Source organism: Mobula hypostoma, chromosome 6, assembly GCF_963921235.1.
Source record: "Mobula hypostoma chromosome 6, sMobHyp1.1, whole genome shotgun sequence".
Taxonomy (NCBI): domain Eukaryota; kingdom Metazoa; phylum Chordata; class Chondrichthyes; order Myliobatiformes; family Myliobatidae; genus Mobula; species Mobula hypostoma.
In genome coordinates this window covers 135616756-135638232 of record NC_086102.1, presented here as the reverse complement: position 1 = coordinate 135638232, position 21477 = coordinate 135616756, and the positions used below count along the sequence as shown (strand labels likewise).

General features: G+C 44.5%; 1 protein-coding gene across 2 annotated transcripts in view; it reads right to left on the bottom strand.

Annotated features, from left to right (window-relative positions):
- Window positions 1-4029: 4029 nt before the first annotated feature.
- The window catches only part of LOC134348429 (aryl hydrocarbon receptor-like), a 155374-nt gene continuing 137926 nt past the window's right edge, over window positions 4030-21477 (bottom strand). The window contains exons 7-11 of one of the 2 annotated variants that reach the window (XM_063051796.1): window positions 20867-21069; window positions 20238-20347; window positions 17138-17279; window positions 13234-15205; window positions 4030-5221 (exon numbers count right to left, since the gene is read on the bottom strand). In XM_063051796.1, coding sequence (XP_062907866.1) covers window positions 5204-5221; window positions 13234-15205; window positions 17138-17279; window positions 20238-20347; window positions 20867-21069 — 2445 coding nt within the window. In that variant the 3' untranslated portion in view covers window positions 4030-5203. Of the gene's footprint in view, window positions 5225-13233; window positions 15206-17137; window positions 17280-20237; window positions 20348-20866; window positions 21070-21477 lie in introns of both variants that reach the window. The other variant, XM_063051795.1, reaches the window with a different exon arrangement.

Here is a 21477-nt window from a genome sequence, read left to right as displayed (position 1 = left end):
GTGGCGACTCCATTTTATAAATTATTTACATAGCACTTCTTAAAATTATTAACGTCAGTCATAGGGGAGAAAGTCCTGTAGTGCACCAGAAAAAAAGAAACTAAAACATCCAGGTAAGATCACCAAAGCCTGCATTCTGTTGATTACAATGGAAGTAAAACACCCACCCATCAATTCCATTCACAGAAAAAACTGAGGCTTCATAATTAAGTTCTATTGACTGATATTTTAAAACGACCGGCATATTTTATATCAATATTTAAAGAGAGTGTGAATGCATTGTTTGTAGCAGTAAAGCACACTAGACTATTGTAAATAGTTGCCCATCTTTACAACACAGCTACAAAAGAAACAATACCAAGTTCAAGCTTCAATGCGCAAGAATGTCAAAACAAGTTACCCACTTTGCTAACGTGAAAAGGAATGAATTTACCATGACCTAATTGCCTCCAGTAGTTTTAAAACAGAATTCACTTTCTCTTAACTCAAGCACTACAAACAAATGCGTTGGCAAAGCAAAATATTGCTCAGAATTTTCTTTGAAAAGTGCTTCTCTTCATACATCACTGAGAAGACGCCACTCTCAGAATTAATATGCATGAAATCAAAAACTAGAAAATATGACCCCGTCTTTTTTAAGTAAAAAGGAAAGGCTTTATTTAACATTGAGACTGCTGTTCTTCCGGATACCCTTCAGGGTCTGGGATACGAATTCATGAACAATCATGCCTTGTTAAGGACGAGGTGATGCTCAAAGTATACTTACTGGCTCAGACTGTAAGAAAGGAGAGGAAAAGCTGGCATGAATAACTCTCCTTTCATTGGCTCAGGACATCCTACAGCCAATGGGTGTTTCTGAGGTGTCGGCACTGTTGTAATGTAGGGGAATGATTCCGTTTAACAGTACACGCCCATGTGAAGTATATTATTGTCTGCCTATCCACAGAATGCTTGCAGTCTCCCACTCTCTGCTCCATTCACTGTTGAGGGAGCCACAGGAAGCATGGGTCACTCATTGCCTCTCACTCTGTTAACGCATCCCAGAAGAAAGTTTGGATGCTCAGGCGAAGCGTCAGGAGCTTGTCCAGGGTGAATGTAACTTCTTCAGCAAAAGGGAGGCCTGCCAGGCACTCCAGCTCGGAGTTTAACCTGCCCTGGTGTCTTTTTGAAGGGTTAGATTTGACTCCATCAGCTATCACTGGCTTCATACTAGTAACAAGCAAAGCAAGATAACATTACAAATCAACGCACCTTCACAAAACAGCCTAACAACGAAAGACCTCCCCACCATTAAGCATATCTACACAGAGCAATGTCGCAGGAAAGCAGCATCAATTATCAGGGACCCCCATCATCCAGGCTATGCTTTCCTCTCCCTGCTGCCATCAGGAAGAAGGTACAGGAGCTCAGGACCCACAACACCAGGTTCAGCAACAGTTACTACCCCTCAAACATCAGGCTCTTGAACCGGAGGGTATAACTTCACTATCCCATCACTAAAATGCTCCCAAACCATTGGATAGACTCAGTTTCAAGGATACCATCTCGTGTTTGCAATATTTACTGTTTATTTATTATTATTATTTCTTTCTTTTTGTATTTGCACAGTTTGTCGTCTTTTGCACACTAGGTTGATGTGGTCTTTCATTGATTCTATTTATGGATTTATTGAGTATGCCCACAAGAAAATGAATCTCAGGGTTGTAAATAGTGGCATATATGTACTTCGATAGTAAGTTGAATTTGAACTTCGAAGTCTCAGTTAAATGTCATGCCATAGTTACATTAATTGTCCCAGAACAGTTTACATCAATCCTCATGCCAGACTGCATTAATGCCCTACAGCGATGATCATTCATTTCCCCAGAGCATAGACAGTATTAAATGCCATGACATGGTTTGCAATATTACAAAAAAGCCATACAATGCTTTGTGCTAATCTACTTGCCAGAGCCTGGAGTAAGCCCTATACCACCGTCTGCATTAACCCTATTGCAATATTCTTTAACCATAGTACAACCCACATCAATGCCAATGCAACATTCTAAACTAACCCCAATGCAACATTCTGTATTAGCTCCCATCCTCAAATGTCGTTATTCACAATAATGAAACATTCTACATTATTCACCATTAAATATTCTGCATTAATCCTAACGCAACATTCTGCATTTACTCCGGAATCCAACCAAATTCCCGAGCCGGTACCGGACGTTATCCCGGACTCACTCACATCTTCTACTTCCGTCGCATGTTTATCTCTACAACTCTGTGGGCTCGGGTAGCTGCCCGCCTCCCCACCTCCGGAGTGTCCAGTACCCTCAGTTCGCTGCTCCTCTTACCCCGCTCCGGACAGCCACAGCCCCGTGCAGTGCTGTCAATCTGCCAGTGCTCGTATCAACAAAAGCGCGCCCCAAGGTTCAAAATAGCCAAGCAATTCTATCCATTAACAGCCACTCCGAATGCACACACATACACCAAGATCACTCCCTTTTCTCTGTACCCCTTCCCTCCAGGATAATTCTCTGTAACCACAGATCATTCATTATATCCCACACGGATCGCTCGGTACCTCCCCGATACTCTCTACCCACCCCCCGCCAGTTGTAACCCGAACCACTCTTTGTACCCCACTTCCCATTACTCTGCACCAACACCTTCACCCACCCTTCCCTGTTTACATGGAGAAGAAACTTCCTCAGTTTCATTATGCTCAATCAAAACCTTATTTTCCCCTTTCTTTCACAACCCACCTGTCTGTCGGCTTCCTTCAACAAAGGTCAATCCTCTAAGGTAGGCGCTTTACACTTTCTCTGAATGACATTTAGAGGTATTCTGGTCCCCGACCCCCGAGCTTTAGGAAGTGAGGATCCACTTTCAGTACAGCACAGAAACTGGCCCTTCAGCCCAACAAGTCTGATCCATTTACTCTAGTCCTACATTCATCGCATTTTTAATTCTCTCCATATTCCCATCAACTCAATTCCGATTCAACTCCTCACCCATGCACAAGCAGCCATCTAATTTCCAACCCCATGTCTTCCACATGAGGAAACCAGAGCCCTCAGTGAAAACCCACATGGTCACAGAAAGAACATGCGAACTCCACGTGGACAGCATCCCAGGTCACAATTGAACCGAGGTCACTGGAGCTGTAAGCCAGTGGCTCTACAGTATTGCTTCCCCTAAACATCTAAATTTAAGTGCTAATAACATTTTCCTTTATAAAACAACTCCCCTCATTCCTGCCACCAACACAGTAAATCTGTGTAGCTTCATCTCCAAGTTTTTAATCTTTGTGGGGCTTATTGTCACACAGTGTGGAAACAGGTCTTTCCACTCTACTGTCCACATTGACCAAGATTTCCATCTAGACTAGCCCCATTTGCTTCTCTTTGGCCCTTATCACCCTAAACTTTCCCCATGCAAGATCCTCTTAAATTGTTGTAATTGCTTCAACTAATTCCTTTGGCCGCTCATTCCATATATTGCTTACCTTCTGGGTGACTATGTAGACGAAGTCCCATCTTGCTCAACCTCCCCCCATAGCTCAGACCCTTGAATCCCAGCAACACTCTCATAAATCTAAACGGAAGCACAGCATCCCAATCCCTAAACTCAAATCCTTACTGATGAAGCCTTCTTCACCACCTTGTGTATCTGTGATGCCACTTTCAGAGAAACATGCATCTGTACTGCCAAGTCCCTCTGTTCTACAATACATTCACGTGAAAGTCGTATCCACATGTGTCTTCCTAAAATGCAAAACCTGATTACAATTATACAAAATAGACAGGATGAATAGTGAGAAGCTTCTCTCCTTAGCCAAGGAGGCCATAACCAGAGTTTTATTTAAGGGGAAGGAGATTAAGAGAGTTTTTGGAAATGAAACTTTTCACTAGCAAGTAGGTGAAACATTGAACACACTACCTGTGGGTGGTGGAGGTAGGCATTCTCACAAAACTTCAGAGGCGATACATCTGTGACCCTACAATGTCTGGAAGAGCCAGCCAACATTGCATGTTTGGATTTTCCTGCAAAGAACATCAAGGAAGCTGTGCCCTCCACCTCATGCACCAACAGTGAAACAAAGCCATTAGACTGCACAGTGCAGAGAAAACAACAAAAACAGAGTGGAATGAGGAGAAAAGCTATGTTAACTGTATATCCCGTGGGAAGGACTTGTAGATATCATGCGCTATAACTTAGTGACATAAACCATGAAATCATTTGGGGAATAAAGGAAGTTGTTTTGTTTTGGGGATGATGGTTTACCTCCCCAAAAAGTGTTTTAATATTAAGCAAACTGATACAATTTGTCAACAGCCATCTGTTTAGATATTTATAAAACATAACATTTCATTAAAAAGTAGCAGTAAACTGTCTTTTGGCACAGGGCTGAACAAAGTCCGGTTTATCAACTTAGACAACAATATAACAGATAAATTCTTTATTGTGACATTTGAAATATCAAAACACAATCTTACACAATTCTGATCTTTAAAGTACTGATTTAATATATAAATAGCTTAAAAAGTTGAAATGTTTCTGCTGTTCTTTTCGTAAAAAAAGTTTCCACTTCAGAAGTTATACCCAGCGAACTCCAAACTCCAATGTCTCACTGGCAACCTGGTAACCACTTGGGTAGTGGCTTTATATCTGCCTGTTACAGCACCTCTGCACTTGGATAGTTAGGCTCCAAAGTAAATGTCTTTGCTTTTCAATTAATACTTAGCAATCAGTTAAAATATCCTCAGTGAAAGGCTGCTTTTGGAGACCGACCCTCTCAACATCTCCTTCATTAAAAGGTTCTCCATTCACAAAGCAGACACAAAAGCAGCAGGGAGCTTTAAACCTTTGATCTTGTCACAAAAAAAAGATAAAGAGCTTAGCTCATGACTATACAAGAAACATAGATGCAAAGGATTTACATCTCATTCGATACAAAAATATAAATGTTTTATACAGGGCAATAGAAAAATCAATCACAAAACACATGGAATATACGATGCTTGAGATGCATTAACAGTGAATCTGCATCTTCAGTCACTTTCTCCTTTTTGTGAAAGTCCTGCTTATAGGAAACACTATCAAACAATCGGGCACCATGGACAACCTTCCTCTGTCCGCTAAAACACAAACCGTGATGGCTCGGTGCTCTTGGAAGAAACAGAACAGAAGGGACATCCAACATTTACTTCCCTCAGTTTAGAGCTTCTCCCTGCTGGAACATAAGCAAGTAATACATTGAGTACAGAAGGGGATACATTTGAAATAGAAAAGACTTGCACTGATGAAAATGACAAATAGTAGTGGCTACAGCCCAGTCCATCACAGGAAAAGCTCTCCCCGCCCTTGAGCACATCTACAAAGAGAAAAGTACCCATTATCAGGGATCCCCATCATCCAGGCCTTGCTCTCTTCTCACTGCTGCCATTGGGAAGGAGGTACAGGAGCCTTAGGTCCCATACCAACAAGATCAGGAAGTTACTACCCTTCAGCCATCAGGCTCCTGAACTAATGTGGATAACTTCAGTCACCTCAGCACTGAACTGATTCTAAAAGCTATGGAATCACTTTCAAGGACAGGACTCTACCAACTCATGTTCTCAGAATTATTTATTTATTATCTTTACTATTATTTGATTTTTTTTTGTATTTTTGCATGTGTTTTCTTTTGCACATTGGGTGTTCGCCAGTCTATGTTTTTCATTGGTGAGTTTGTGTAGTTTTTCATTGATTCTATTGTATTTCTTTGTTCTACTGTGAATGCCTGGAAGAAAATTAATCTTAGGGTAGAATTTGGTGACATATACATACTTTGATAATAAATATACTTTGAACTTCAAAGCCTTTAGTTCATTACAGACCTGATCTCATCCCAAAATGTTTCATATTTACAAAGATACAGCATGGAAACAGGGCTTCATCCCATAATCAATCTCCTACATTAATCCCATCTTTTATTCAATGAATCACTTTCAAGTGATCGACACATCTGTCAGTTGATGCAGCCATTTTGTATACGAGCAGGAGCCACGTGCAGTGATAAAATGAAATGTCCAATTAATAAGCTGGTAAAAGGAAAACACAACTGGCATTCATATAGCACCATTTATATCTAGGATGTCCCAAATAACTCAACAGATGACAACTACTTCGTAAGTCCTGTGTCGTAACGCAGGAAGTACAGCAGGCCAGGTACACACCTTAAGTCACCAGAAGCATGAAAGAGTCCAAGAGATACGGCACAGGAAAAGACCCTTTGGTCCTGTCAGTCCATGCTGATTATCAACTACTTTTGAAAAAATATAAACATACTAATCCCACCCTAACCCATTTTATTTTCCCCACTTTCTAATCAACACCCCAGCCCCTGCTGATCTCACCTGCACACTAGGGGTACTATTAACCTTCCACCCCATAAGTTTTTGAAATGTGTGTGTGTGGGGGGGGGGGGAGAGAAGAACCTATGCAGATACAGGATGTCACACACACTCCACACAGACAGCACGGCAATCTGGGTCAATGAGTCAGCAGGTCTACAACAGTACCACTATCCTCCTCAAAAGCAGCGTGATAATGACCAGGTGATCTACCCTTTTTGAAAGCACATTGATTGAATGATAAGGACACTGCTCTTCAAGCTAGTGTCTGAGGAAGCACACTGGGGTATGGATTAATGTTACTCTGAAAGGAGGTCTCCGGGACTACTGCTAACGGGGAAAAATGTGGGAGGAATGCTCTTATGTTGCATCTGTAAAGATCTTCCGATGGATGGGATCCTCATTCTCTTCATAACTTTGGTATAAAGTCAACTGCACCCTATCAGATGGTTTTGGACCAAAATACACAACACCCATATAAAATGCAAAAGAACCTTAAGTAAAAATTGCAAATGATGGAAGGTTGTGGGCGGGATGGACAGGAGGAAGGACATATCTGTGGTTGGGTGAAAACAGCACAAAAAAGTTAATGGATGGGGTGGAAAGTGTGTGATTTGAGAGCAATCATTCTAGCAGGCTGCCTGTGTTGTGTCGATGTATTAATGTAGATTTTGACTTTCAGAAGGCTACAGAAAAGCCACACTGCATGAGGTAGTCAGTAGGGTCAATGGGACAAAAATGATGATGTATGTGAACAGTGGGCACACGCTCGTGGTTTTGTTGTTTCAGGGACAGGTGCACAGCTACAAGCTGCAGTCAGGCCGTGGACACCACGTGGAGAATTGGGACATAACTTCAGTGGCAGTCCAACGTAGCGTGGGATAAAAGCAGACTCAATCGGCCGGTCAGCAGAGAAAGAAACAGGCCAATGATCTTTCATCAGAACTGTGCTGTTCCAATGAGAAGTCATCAACCTGGAACATTGACTCTGTCTCCCTCACCACAGTCGCTGCCTGGCCTGCTGAGAATCTCCAGCACCTTTAAGGGTTTTCTGCTTTCCAGTGCCTGCAGTTTCCTTTCCCCTTTCATGAAAATGAAGTTTGACCTTCAGAACAAAGTGGTCTCCAAAAATCACAAAAACATGTCATCAGCATTAGAGAAATTTGAAACAACACTGAAGTAGTTTTAATTGTTCTTCCAGGGAGAACCATTTTCATTTGCATGGCACTGAAGTAAGTAATCAGGTTTATAAGGTTTCAGATATTCCGGAACAGTTTCAATCATGCTGGTATCGTTAAAGGGAACAGCTAACGTTTAGCCATTCTCTACCCAACATAGTATTGTCAAGTGTCACATTGAAAGGAGTGTAGAAAATTAAATTGGCAAACACTTCCAACCTTTCAACCACGGCAGAATAAGAGGATATAGATCCAGGGTGAAGGAAGGCAGGTTGAATACTGGGCCTCAGTTGAGATGGTACTTGAGGGCTTTGAGGATGGAATCATTTATGAACCATTCAACATAGAAACATAGAAAATCTACAGCACAATACAGGCCCTTCGGCCCACAGAGTTGTACCGAACTCGTCCCTACCTTAGAAATTACTAGGCTTACCTATAGCCCTCTATTTTACTAAGCTCCATGTACCTATCCAAAATTCTCTTAAAAGACTCTACCGTCTCCGCCTCCACCACCGTTGCTGGCAGCCCATTCCACGCACTCACCACTCTCTTGAGTAAAAAACTTACCCCTGACATCTCCTCTGTACCTACTCCCCAGCACCTTAAACATTTGTCCTCTTGTGGTAACGATTTCAGCCCTGGGAAAAAGCCTCTGACTATCCACACAATCAATGCCTCTCATCGTCTTATACACCTCTATCAGGTCACCTCTCATCCTCCACCACTCCAAGGAGAAAAGGCCGAGTTCACTCAACCTATTCCCATAAGGCATGCTCCCCAATCCAGGCAACATCCTTGTAAATCTCCTCTGCACCCTTTCTATGGCTTCCACATCCTTCCTGTAGTGAGGCGACCGGAAATGAGCATAGTACTCCAAGTGTGGTCTGACCAGAGTCCTATATAGCTGCAACATTACCTCTCGGCTCCTAAATACAATTCCACAATTGATGAAAGCCAATACACCGTATGCCTTCTTAACCACAGAGTCAATCTGCGCAGTTGCTTTGAATGTCCTATGGACTTGGACCCCAAGATCCCTCTGATCCTCCACACTGCCAAGAGTCTTACAATTAATACTATATTCTGCCATCATATTTGACCTACCAGAATGAACCACTTCAAACTTACACACATAAAAGTTGCTGGTGAATACAGCAAGCCAGGCAGCATCCTAGAGATGTTGCCTGGCCTGCTGTGTTCACCAGCAACTTTTATGTGTGTTGCTTGAAATTCCAGCATCTACAGATTTCCTCGTGTTTGCACTTCAAACTTATCTGGGTTGAACTCCATCTGCCACTTTTCAGCCCAGTTTTGTATCCTATCAATGTCCCGCTGTAAATTCTGACAGCCCACAACACTATCCACAACACCTCCAACCTTTGGGTCATCAGCAAACTTACTAACGCATCCCTCCACTTCCTCATCCAGGTCATTCGTACAGATCACAAAGTGTAAGGGTCCCACAGCAGATCTCTGAGGCACTCCACTGGTGACTGACCTCCATGCAGAATATGACCCGTCTACAACCACTCTTTGCCTTCTGTGGGCAAGCCAGTTCTGGATCCACAAAGCAATGTCCCTTGGATCCCATGCCTCCTTACTTTCTCAATAAGCCTTGCATAGGGTACCTTATCAAATGCCTTGGTGAAATCCATATACACTACATCTACTGCTCTTCCATCATCAATGTACTTAGTCACATCCTCAAAAATTTCAATCAGGCTTGTAAGGCATGACCTGCCCTTGACAAAGCCATGCTGACTACTCCTAATCATTATACCTTTTAATCACACTCATTGGCTAGTATTCTAACAGGATAAGATAAATTAGACAAAATGGACCATCAAACAAAAACACTTTATCAGGTACAGCCCTGGAGAGTTTGAAGGCCATTGAACCGAAGCAATTTGATACATTTCCTTCTCATTAGTCATTGCTATATTCTGCTTCTCTTACGTTACAGGAGGGAGACAGTAGAGAGAGCAGAGAAGAGAGCAAGTGAAATCAAGAGATCTATAGAGAGAGATATCAAGAGATCGATAGAGAGGGAACTCTGCACTCCAAATATGCGTACAACAGCTCCCAGCTTCCCCCTTCATTCCCTCCACCGACCTTCTCCCTCACCTATCAATTGCCAGTGGTTCTCCTATCCCTACATTCTTATTCCGGCTTCTTCCCCAGCCCGAAACATTGACTGTTTACTCCTCTCCATAGATACTGCCTGACTTGCTGAGTTCCTCCAGCATCTTGTGTTTGTTGGTCTAGATTTCCAACATCTGCAGAATCTCTTGCATTTATGAGGAAGTCATGTTTTCTCATCAACACGAGGATGAATGACCACCAATGATGCTGCAAAGTTTTATTTTGCTTGAGGAGTATTGCCTGTCAGAGTTGGCTTCATGAGTTACTGGTTGTGGGTGTTGTACTGTTGGAGATGGAGAGCTGATGGAGCATTGGTCTCATTGCAGGGGCTAAAGCATTATTGGGTTTGGTGAAAGATGCATCAAGGGAGTGATGAACTGAGGGAAAGGTGCATTGTGGAAGTAGTGCACTGAGTATAGCCCAACATTTTCCCATTTCTCCAAGTAACTTATATTAAAAAAACTGAGTATCAACTATTGTGAACGTAACAAGTCCAAATTTGCACCATTCATTTGTGTGTAAAATAATTTTCTCTGTTTTATTTAATTCTTTATTTTCCGACCATGGGGATGGAACTGGACTCTCTGACGGTGGTGTCTGAAAAGAGGATGCTGTCCAAGTTGCATGCCATCTTGGACAATGTCTCCCATCCACTACATAATGTACTGGGTGGGCACAGGAGTACATTCAGCCAGAGACTCATTCCACCGAGATGCAACACAGAGCGTCATAGGAAGTCATTCCTGCCTGTGGCCATCAAACTTTACAACTCCTCCCTTGGAGGGTCAGACACCCTGAGCTAATAGGCTGGTCCTGGACTTATTTCATAATTTACTGGCATAATTTACATATTACTATTTAACTATTTATGGTTTTATTACTATTGAATTATTTACGGTGCAACTGTAACGAAAACCAATTTCCCCCCGGATCAATAAAGTATGACTATCTATCTACCTATCTATGTCCTGGTTATGACAACTTTCACCATCTCTCCAGCAGTGACCTTGTTCCCAGCCAAGTGAGTGCAGACTTTCATTTATTTTTCAAGATGTGGGCATTGGTGCCAAAGTCAGTATTTACTGCCCTTCACCAATTGACCCTGAGAAGGAGGTGCTCACTTTCTTCAGCCACTGTGATCCTTTTGGTGAAGGTGCTTTTGGGGAGGGAGTTCCAGGATCTAGACCCAGTGACAATGAAGGAACAGTAATATATTTCCGAGTCAGGATGATACGTGACTTAACTCTACCACGGATGGGTCCCAAGCCCCACTGTGAAAGAAGGAGGGTTTGGCATGGAACTAGCAACCCCATTGTGTAAATACCCAGAGCTACAGCAATGCCAACAGGAGCTCCAAAGATCTTATCTCTGGGAGAGGAAGGATACACTGATAAAATGGCTGGACCTGGGGCTAAATTGAAAGACTGGCCCAGGACAGAGGACTCCCGGGAGCTGCTCTCAGCAGCCTATGCCCCAGTAGGGTGATGGGCTTAAGAAGAAAAAGAATGGTGCATCATTTGGAGGGGAACCTGCAGACGGTGGTGTCCCACATCCTTGCCACCCTTTGCCTTCCTCCAGGTCGCGGTCCCGATCTTTATAAAGATTAGCTTTATTTTGTCACAGGAACATTGAAACATGCAGAGAAATGCATCGGCATTCGTCCAGCGCTAACAGAGCGTGCGCACAACTCACTAACCCAAGGCTTGTATCTCTGGAATGTGGGAGGAAACCAGAGCACCTGGAGAAAACCCACACGGTCACGGGGAGAACGGACAAACTCCTTACAGGGAATGATGGCAATTGAACCCCGATCAGTGATCGCTGTGGAGCAATGTGCTAACTGCTACACAACATGCTGCCCAAAAGTGCCCCTGAGAACTTTGGGAAGTGCTGCTGGAGGGACCTGGACAGGTGACTTTGTAGATGACAAGCAGCGCAGCCATAACGGATGAATGTTTAGGGTGGTGTATGGGATGACAAACAAGTGAACTGCTCTGTGTTGAAAATTGATTGCTGGCAAGTGGCACTCCCGACTTGTGCCAAGTAGATGCTGGTAAGGTTTTTGCCTTACAGGAGGAGAGTTATTTGCTGCTGCTGTCATTCTGTTGATGTGGCTGGTCCAGCTGAGGTTGTGTTTAATGGTGGGAGATGCGGTCACGGTAATACCACTAAATGTCAAGTGTATGTGTGCAGCCCCAGGAATGAAGCTCTGTCTGGGCAATGTCCTGCCCACTGCTCTCTGTCTGGGAGTGGGACAGGGGTGTGGGTGGCATTATTCCTCCCACTGGATGGAATGAAGCTGCAGTCTGGTCTAAGCTGCCAACTGCTGCCCTGAATTTAAAGTGATCTAGTCTCAGAAACACAATGCTGTCTGTTACACAGTCACTAAAATTTGTCTTCATCATTGTCTTGGAAACGTGGAACAAAAACAGCTTCCACGTGCAAACACCACAAGCTCTACAGCACAAGAGACTGCAGATGCTGCAATCTGGAGTATCACACAAGATGCCGGAGGAACTCAGCAGGCCAGGCAGCATCCATGGAGGAAAATGGACAGTTGACATTCTGGGCCGAGACCCTTCAACTGGACTGCAAGATAACCATCCGGACTTAAATAGAGAGGGGGAATTCTCCTCCCAGCTTCTGGCTCTATTTCCACTCTCTCCTCTGTCTGCTTATCACCCTTCCTCACTTGGATCCATTTGCCAGTTCTTGCTCCACCTCATTCAAGGTATTTTTCCTCCAACTTCCAGTCTGGATGAGGGCTTGGACGGTAAATTTCCCTCCACAGATGCCGCCTGACCTGCTGAGTTTCTCCAGCATTTTGTGCCCTACAGCTCAAAACACACACCAGCAGCTTCTGACAAACACTAGTTTGTCAGAAATAGAAAGGGTGCAGAGGAGATTTACAAGGATGCTGCCTGGATTGGGGAACATGTCTTATGAGAATAGGTTGAGTGAAATTGGCCTTTTCTCCTTGGTGCGACGGAGGATGAGAGGTGACCTGATAGAGGTGTATAAGACGATGAGAGGCATTGATTGTGTGGATAGTCAGAGGCTTTTTCCCAGGGATGAAATGGTTATCACAAGAGGGCATACTTTTAAGGTACTTAAGGAAGTAGGTACAGAGAAGATGTCAGGGGTAAGTTGTTTTTTTTAAACGCAGAGTGGTGAGTGCATGGCGATAGCAGCGGAGTCAGATACAATAAGGTCTTTTAATAGACTCTTGGATAGGTACATGGAGCTTAGAAAAATAGTGGGCTATGGGTAACCCTGGGTAATTTCTAAAGTAAGTACATATTTGGCACAGCATTGTGGGCTGAAAGGCCTGTATTATGCTGTAGGTTTTCTGTGTTTCTAGTCTACTAGTATACGCTGTAGCACATTGCCCTTCACTCCTGTGTGGATTTAACACATATACAATAAATCCAACAAAACATATTCAAGTGATTCAGCATTTGATTTGAACAGACTCATTCTTTAATACTGGTGGGTTACCAGCTGCATGGACTTTTGATCCTCACCTTGAACGGATTACTGTAATTCCAGGTGACATGGCTAGTTGGAATTTCACAGATGGAGCTCTCTGACAGGTGATTGAAATTTGGCTCAAACTGACAGGAAGACTGATAAGAGCTCAGTTCCCCGTTGGACATGATCGAGGAGCCCACAACAGAATTAGATGGCATGTTCTCATAGTAACAAGTTGGCCGCAAGGGACTGTGGTTTGGAGATATCTTAATTTTACTGTATTCAGGGATGGAGGCAGTGCTGCCAATGCTGGGAAATGTCAGTCCGTTCCTCGTGACGGGGACGTGGTTTTGGTATTCACGCGAGGCAAACATGCAGCTAGAAGAGGCCCCCACCGGCAGCTGGTTTATTGAGGTCATTTGGTCGACGGCAACACTGCAGCTGTAGAGGAGCTGCTCGGCACTGGCCTGAGCCACATTTGCCACAGCGGGAACCTTATCCTCGGCGGCCTGCAGCAGCATGCAGGATGACTGCGCCACGAGCTGCTGCACGACAGAGGGCTGCAGGGAAGTTCGTTGCTCACTCTGCATTGGGTGCCACTGCAGGGCTTGCTGTTGGGCTGTATTTACAAACTGCTGCTCCTGTGGCCTGTTTACTGCCAAGTACTCAGGCCTCTGTTGTAAGGACTGCTGAAGGTCCCTTTGCAGCATCTCTGCAGGTGAGATGCTCCCCAACTGCTTTTGTGGCATGGTGGCTGAACCTCCACAGTCTACCTTCTGCACAGCAGACCTGCAAGGCCTCTGAGGACTGTACGAAATGGGGCTGGGTGTGTCAGCTCCCATGTCGCTGCCAAACTTCATGCTGACAAAGTTTTGTGGGAAAGGTCCCGATGAAATTGGGTTTCCTGGCCGGATTTCAATGTGCTGGTTGGGCATACGTGCATTTGGAGGTCCAACTAATGTTGCGCTGGGTGACTGAGAGACCGCTGCCTTCTGAGAGTTTGCCAACACTGTGGTCTGACCGGCGGGCATCTGGGAGCAAGGCCTTGTTGCGGATGGACAGGTCGGTATCAATGTGTTCTGTGGGGTGGGGACAACTGGACTCTGGGCCCCGACCATTACTGGGTTCTGGATTCCAAACGGCACTGGGTTCTGGGCTCCAAACGCCATCAGGTTCTGGGCCCCAGCCAACACTGGGTTCTGGATTCCAAATGTCACTGAGTCCTTGGCAGTTGTCATCGCTGGGTACTGGGCTCCAGCCATCATTGAACGTTGACAGCCAGACACTGCTGAGCTTTGTGTATTAAATCCAAATGGCTTTTGCTCCATGGATTCAAGAGAGATTTGTTGATTTGGCTCAGCTGAGTTTCCCTCTGTGCAGTCCAGGCCCATGGGTGAGAATTCATCAGCTTTTGAATCCTCTTTTGTCAGTATGTCCTCGACACATGAGAGTATAAAATCTGTGCTGAAGATCTCATTCAGGTCATCACCAATGGGAGAACTAGTGTCCATTTTCATTAGCGCCTCTTCCCATCGCTCCAACTCCACCTGCTCCACGTCCACATCCAGATTTTTCAGAGTGTTGCAGAGGTCGCTCTCATCAGCATTCTTATCAGACAGTATATCCATAACCGCTGCCAGAGGGTCATCCTGGCCTGGGAGTGCCTCCTGAAGGTTAGAAGAATTATTTCCACCAAGGGCCAAATGACAGAAGTCCCCAGGCACATTCAGAACAGCACAGTCGTCGGCAAAAGCTCTGTCTAGGTTCAACTGCGATTCATGGGGCGGGACGTATGCAGATAAATTCTGCGTCATCAAGGCACCCAGAAGAGAGCTGGGATCTACTCCATTTTTCCTCTCCACGCTGTTCTCCTCATTAGAAAGCTTATTAACCTTGAAGCTTTTCCCTTTTGCCAGGGATGGATCCAAATGAATCATGGTGCTTTCATACAGAACAGCCTCCCCTGTAGCGAAACTGAAGAGCCTCGTGGCTCTTTTCTGGAGATGCTCCTCACCCTCTTCATTCCTGAGGATAAAGAGGAGGAAAATCATTTTCAGCTCACATTTATCCTACTCGTGCATGGCTACCACAGCCAAGATTCAGATCTGGTGTATCCCAACGAAGTGACTGTTCCCCCTTGATGTAGTGGGAGTGGCTGAATCAGCCTATTATTCTATAGGATAATAGCTAACCCTCTGTCATAAACCTACCACCTGGTCATATCCCCATGTCCTCAGCTTAATAAGCTGTCCATGCCAACTGTGCATCAACTAACAATGCAGAATCCTGTTTCCAAGAACTAAAATGACTATTCCCCAACCTAATTGAAGAAATTTCTTCTCATCTCAGTACTAACTGGCTGACCTGTTATCCTGACACTATAAACCTGGTGCTATCACGAGAGGGGCAAGCTTGCTGTATCTGGCTTGGCTGTTCTACTTACTACTGGATTTTAAGCCAAGGTTGCTTAGGAAACTTGGCAGCACTGGGTTGATTGTCGGACTGCAGAGCCTACAGTAACCTAGGGCAGGCCAGAGATCCAAGTGGCCAACCATTTTCCAGAATTCCTCACCAGTGATAAACAACAGGAACTTTGTTCCTGATTCTAATTCTGGTCCATCAGAGTCAATACCCTCAGGTCACCCTGACAGAAGAAATATAGAATGCATTAGGACTTGCTGAGATTGATCCATCAATCACCCATCATTCAGCAGTTAAACAACCAGCAGAACTATGGGGTGGACCTTGGATAGAAAAATCTTCAACCTTTACTTGGCAAGGGATGAAACCAAAAAAAGCAAAAAGAATTGCTTAAGTTACTTTTTGTATGCAATTCCTTAACTTACAAAGATTGAGGAACTGGTCTTCAATTTAAGCTAATTTTTGTTATAATAAATAATACCCTACTTTCCATGCCTCAGTTTACTTGACCCGGCAATCCTAACACAAATAAGATGTACTGTAATAGACAATGCACTAACCTCGAGCACTAAAAGCCATTGTGTTTCAGCACTTTAGCCAAGTTAGTCAAATGTAGTAAAAATATAGGTATCCAGCCATGAATGTGAGTATTTGCCCTGTGTGGAAAATGTGGGGCAAATCCAATTTGTATAATTACTGCTCGGCCATTCTATTCCAAATCATCCAGGAACATGTTAAACAACTCACTAGCAATCTGTTTATTTATGTTCAATTAGTTTCAATAGGATCACTCAGCTCCAGATCTCAATTAAGCCTTGGTCCAAATGTAGTGAATTGATCTCACTATCCAAGGCAATGAAAAGTGTCTAAATAGAGTGGATATTTCCAATAGTGGGAGAGTCTAGGGTCAGAGGGCACAGCATCAGAATACAAGCACATCCCTTTAGAACAGAGATGTGGAGAAAATTCTTTAGCCAGAGGGTGGTGAATTTGTGGAATTCATTACAGCTGTGGAGATCAAGTGATCGGGTATATTTAAAGCAGAGGTTGATAGGTTCTTGATTAGTAAGGGTATCGAATGTTACAGGGAGAAGGCAGGAGAATGAAGTTGAGCAGGAATATAAATCAGCAATAGTCGAATGCCAGTGAAAACTCAATGGGCTGAATTACCTCATTTTCTTTCTAAGTCTTATGGTATCAAAATACTCAGTTCATTTCACCCGACTTTATTAATTAGCAAAACTCCACTTTTGAAGTTTCTAGGAATGAATCCCTTTCATAAACTAAGCAAAGGCCATGAAGACTAATTCCTTTCAACACCAGCATTCCAAGATGAAGACTGACCTTGGTGTACACATGCGCTAGCTGTCGGGAGAATGAACAGCAACTACCAGAGCAGCAGGTCTGGGTTTGTTGAAGTGAATGGCCAAGCTAACACAAACGTCTTGTGGAGTGCATGGCATGTGCCACGCGTCCCTTGAGGGCATTGCGTGCGAGAAAATGTAAACGAAATGCTCCTGCAGACACTGCACTTACGTCAGGGCTCTCTGTTTGCAAATGATGTAATCGGGTCTGCCTCCTCTGTAGATCAGCTTGGCGTTGGCCTGGACCCAAACCCATCTGCTCTGTTTGGTCAGTAGCCTGAAGACTGCCAATCCGGTCTCCCCGGTTTTAATCACTGAAACAAGTGCATAATTGGATCAGAAAGCACGGAATAAGAAAAGGCTCTTCATCCTTCATTCATTCCTCACATACATCAAATGCAACCGATTTGATTCTCCCCAGTCTATCCCAAGAGAAAGATCCACAATCTTAGCTTTCAATATTTAAAATAAAATCTTTCCAATTCTGCTCTGCTTTCAAGCAACATCATTTCATCGCCAATGGTTTTCCAACAAATTTCGGTCAAGAATTATCAGGTTTCCACAAAATAAAAGGCAATCATGGTCAGTGAGTGGCAGGGAGAGTTCTGTTCAGCTAAAATCCAAAAACTTTACAAGGGAAGGAAACTGAAAGTGGAGGAATACTAGGTCCAAATTCAAGGGGGGTAAGAGGTTACAGGTAGGAAGCTTGGAGACAGAAAGGAGCCCTTCAAACAGCTGTGTGGAGGAAGCTGGAACAAGCAGAGGCATGGAGGAAGAAAGGGGAATGTCCCCCTTGTTCATACTTTGGAGAAGATGTTTCTATGAAGGCTGGGCTGAAGGAAGGTATCCACTCTCCATACCGAATGTGAGGTACAGTCATGAACCCAGGGTCTGGGGGATGCTGTCAGTGTGCGTAACCCTTGGGACATCAATCATCTGCTCTACCAGAGATTTTGCTCCTTGAGGTTGGTCCCATTCAATGCTATTCAGATGACAGCTTTACTCCACTTCTGCCACTGAAGACATTCACAACATATGTGCAGTTACTTCCTATTCCTGTAACCTAACACATTCCCAAACACATTATTTTATCCATGTCCCTGTAAAATGAGAAGAAATAAAACCAGCAGGCATTCAGCCCCTTGTGTCCGTTCTGCCATTCAGAACAAACCTCTTGTGGTCCAATACCCAACATTGTATGAAGATGCAAGACATTGCAGATGATGGAAACTGAAATTTTGTTTAGTACAAGTTCCACCAGCATTTTGTTTCTTATAGAGTCATGAGCACTACAGCAAGGAGAAACTGGCCTTTTGGTCCAGCAAGTCCTTGCCAACCAGGTCTTCTGCCTAGTCTCATCTACCTGCACTCAGCCCGTAGCCTTTCTATCCCGGAAGGAGAAATCGATGTTCATGCTATCAGGATGGAGGCTACCTAGACAGAATATGAGGTGTTGCTCCTCCACCCTGAGAATGGCCTCATCATGGCAGAAGAGGAGGTTATGGAATGACATGTCGGCACAGGAATGGGAATAGGAATAGGAATTAAAATGGTTGGCCATTGGGAAATTCTGCTTATGGCAGATGCAACAGAGATGCTCGACAAAGCAGTCCTCCATTTTACAATGGGTCTCGACTATATAGAGGAGGCCAACTCTTTAACCTGATCCAATTCAGCCTCAAACACAACTGTTTGTTCCTGTGACCTATGCACAGGCCACAACACTGGTTTGCCTACTTACAGATCATGTAGGTATGCTTACCTGTATCTACGCAACCTGCACAGGTACCATATCACTGGTCAGACAACCTATGCCTCTATGACCTACATCACTGCTCTGCCTACCTGCACCCATTACCTAGTAACAAGAATTCCATTGGTAGCCTGCCTGTGTCAGCCAGACAGGGACCACATCACTGCTCTGCCTACCTGTACCTGCCTTTGCCTAGTCAGAGACCCCATGAGTGGTCTGTCTTCCAGCACAGTCACCACCCATTCACGTACAGAGGCTCACTCTGTTCTAAACCCACCAACTTTCTGTCTCACCCAGCCCCTTAATTCACACAGAAGATGAAAAATCTCCAGCAAACACTTGAGACTGGACTTAACAGAGGATGCAGTACCAAGCCTGATGTAACTCCTACCTCATCTGGTACTCATGGTTGACCAGTTGACTGGTTGAACTGGCAGGTGATGGAAACGTAGGCACTGCGTTTTGCCAGCCAGACCGCTCCCTCTTGTAGGAGCTCGGACAGAATCATATTTGCATCCCACACGTGTCAGAGTGTCAGAATGAGTTGATACACTGTGCCTACCTTCCCTCAGTGGGAAGTTTCAATGCCTCCAAAACAGAAGCCACCCCCTCCACATCCAGGGCCAGAACCATTGAGGACAATCAGCCAATGGAGCATTTCAAAATCAAAGTTTAAAGTAAATTTATTATCAAAGTACATATATGTCACCATATACTACCTTGAGATTCATTTTCTTGCAGGCATTTATAGGAAAATAAAGGAATACAATGGAATTTATGAAAAAAACATTTAAAGATAACAACCAACGTGCAGAAGAAGACAAATTGTGCAGATAAAAAAAATAACACTGAGAACACAAGTTGCAGAGTGGAACATGAGTGTGTAGATGGTGGAATCAGTTCAGGGTTGAGGTGAGTGCAGTTATCCATGCTGGTTCAGGAGCCTGATGTTTGCAAGGTGATGGACTGGGCTGTATCCATAACTGTTTGGAGATGCTTATGCCTAATACTTGGAGAATATTAAATTGAGTACAATCTCTTCCCTCAGATGAAAGACAGCACTGCAATATCACGAGGGGACAGGAGTCATCCCTAATGGACTATTCAATAACTGTCAGTAGACATTCGCTCATGGCGGGAACTCTGTGTGAAAATTGTCTCTCACAACAGAAGATTAAATTTCAAATGTACTTTGATGCCCATCAATTGCTTTGTCTCCTCCTAGGCTTCTGAAGGGTACAATATAATTGTACTATTTGATCTTTAATATATAGCCAGAGGTTAGTCTTTAATCTTAAAACCATTCTTTAATGATTTTTCAAAATGACAATCAAAACTCCTTCCCTACTTTCTTCCTCCGATCACCAGGTGTAGTAGAGTGAAACAGTTTGACTTCATCCATCTCCCACCCCCCCCCAGCACTGTGCCTCAAGTCCTACTTTGGTGCCACAGCTCCCCCGCCCCCCCCCCACCACCTCCGGTCCTTCCCCAGAGCTGAGCGCCCTTCTGCCGTACTCACTTTTCAAGTGATTGTCGGCGCAGTACATCATGTCAGCCGCGTGAATGAACTGGTAACCGGTTCCCCGCATCCGCAGCTCCATCTCCGTGTAACCCAGTACAAATTTGCCCCTGTAACGATGGGGTAGAAACAACAGCATGCAGGTGAGAATGTGATTGGGAGGCCAGCTCAGAGGTAAGCAAGGTCTGGCTCCTCATCCAGCCCGTCGCCAGCTCTGAACACACTAGTACCCAAGGATTCCTTGACTGTGACTTGTTGTGGCAGCAGAAAGGCTGCACTAATCCATCTGATTGGCCGGGGCTTTGAAAACAAAGCGTGGAACTCTACTGATCCTTCAGCAGCACCTCATTCTGTCTATGCTGACCCACTGACCAATCCTACCCCAGATTACAGTAATTTTCACTGTAACCTATTCTTCATACATTCCCATCAAACACCAAGTTTTACTGTCCTCCAACCAGCAGGGGGATATTTACAATGGCAAAACAACCTAGACCTCCCCACCACACCCACACACAGTCATTTGCTGGCTGGACCAACCCTGACTCTTCTACAGGGGTGAGGGCAAGGGACAGAACTTAGGATTGACCACTTCCCACCCACCCACCCCACCAACCCACAGAACATACTTGGTGTCACACGCCAGTGGAGTGAAGTCAAGCTTATGCTTGGTCTGGAAGATGAGGGTCTTGGTGCGGACCTCCAGGATGGAGGGGGACTGAAGGGGAGTTGCCAGGGCAAAGAGAGCCAGCTGCGGAGGAATGGGAGTGCCATCCTCAGCTTTCTTGTTCTGTCCATGCAGAAATTTCAGCCGTCCTTGGAAGTTCAGGGTCTGCAATTCAGACAGAGTCACTCAGTAGGCACCAATAGAAAGAAGGGTACAATCAGTGGAAGAGTGTGGGCATTAGTAGATCCCTGGCGCATATACAAATAAATGTTCTGTAAAAGCAGGAGGAAGGCTCAGGTCCTGAGACAAGCTTGATCCCTGTCACCGTGTGGTTCGTTTGACCATTTCCTTGTCTCCAGGTCAAGAGGCTGATGTTTCATGTCAAGGTGCAGAAGCTTAACTACAAAACCCGAAGCGGACACCGCAGTTCTGTAGAGGGGGTGTGAGCAGCGGCATCTAATGGGATGTTAGTCCAAGGTCGCATATGCTCTCCCAAGTGATAGATGCGGTATTCATTCTGAAGGAGTCTGTATGAATTACTCCTATGTTTCTCACCAATGTATGTGCCTCGAT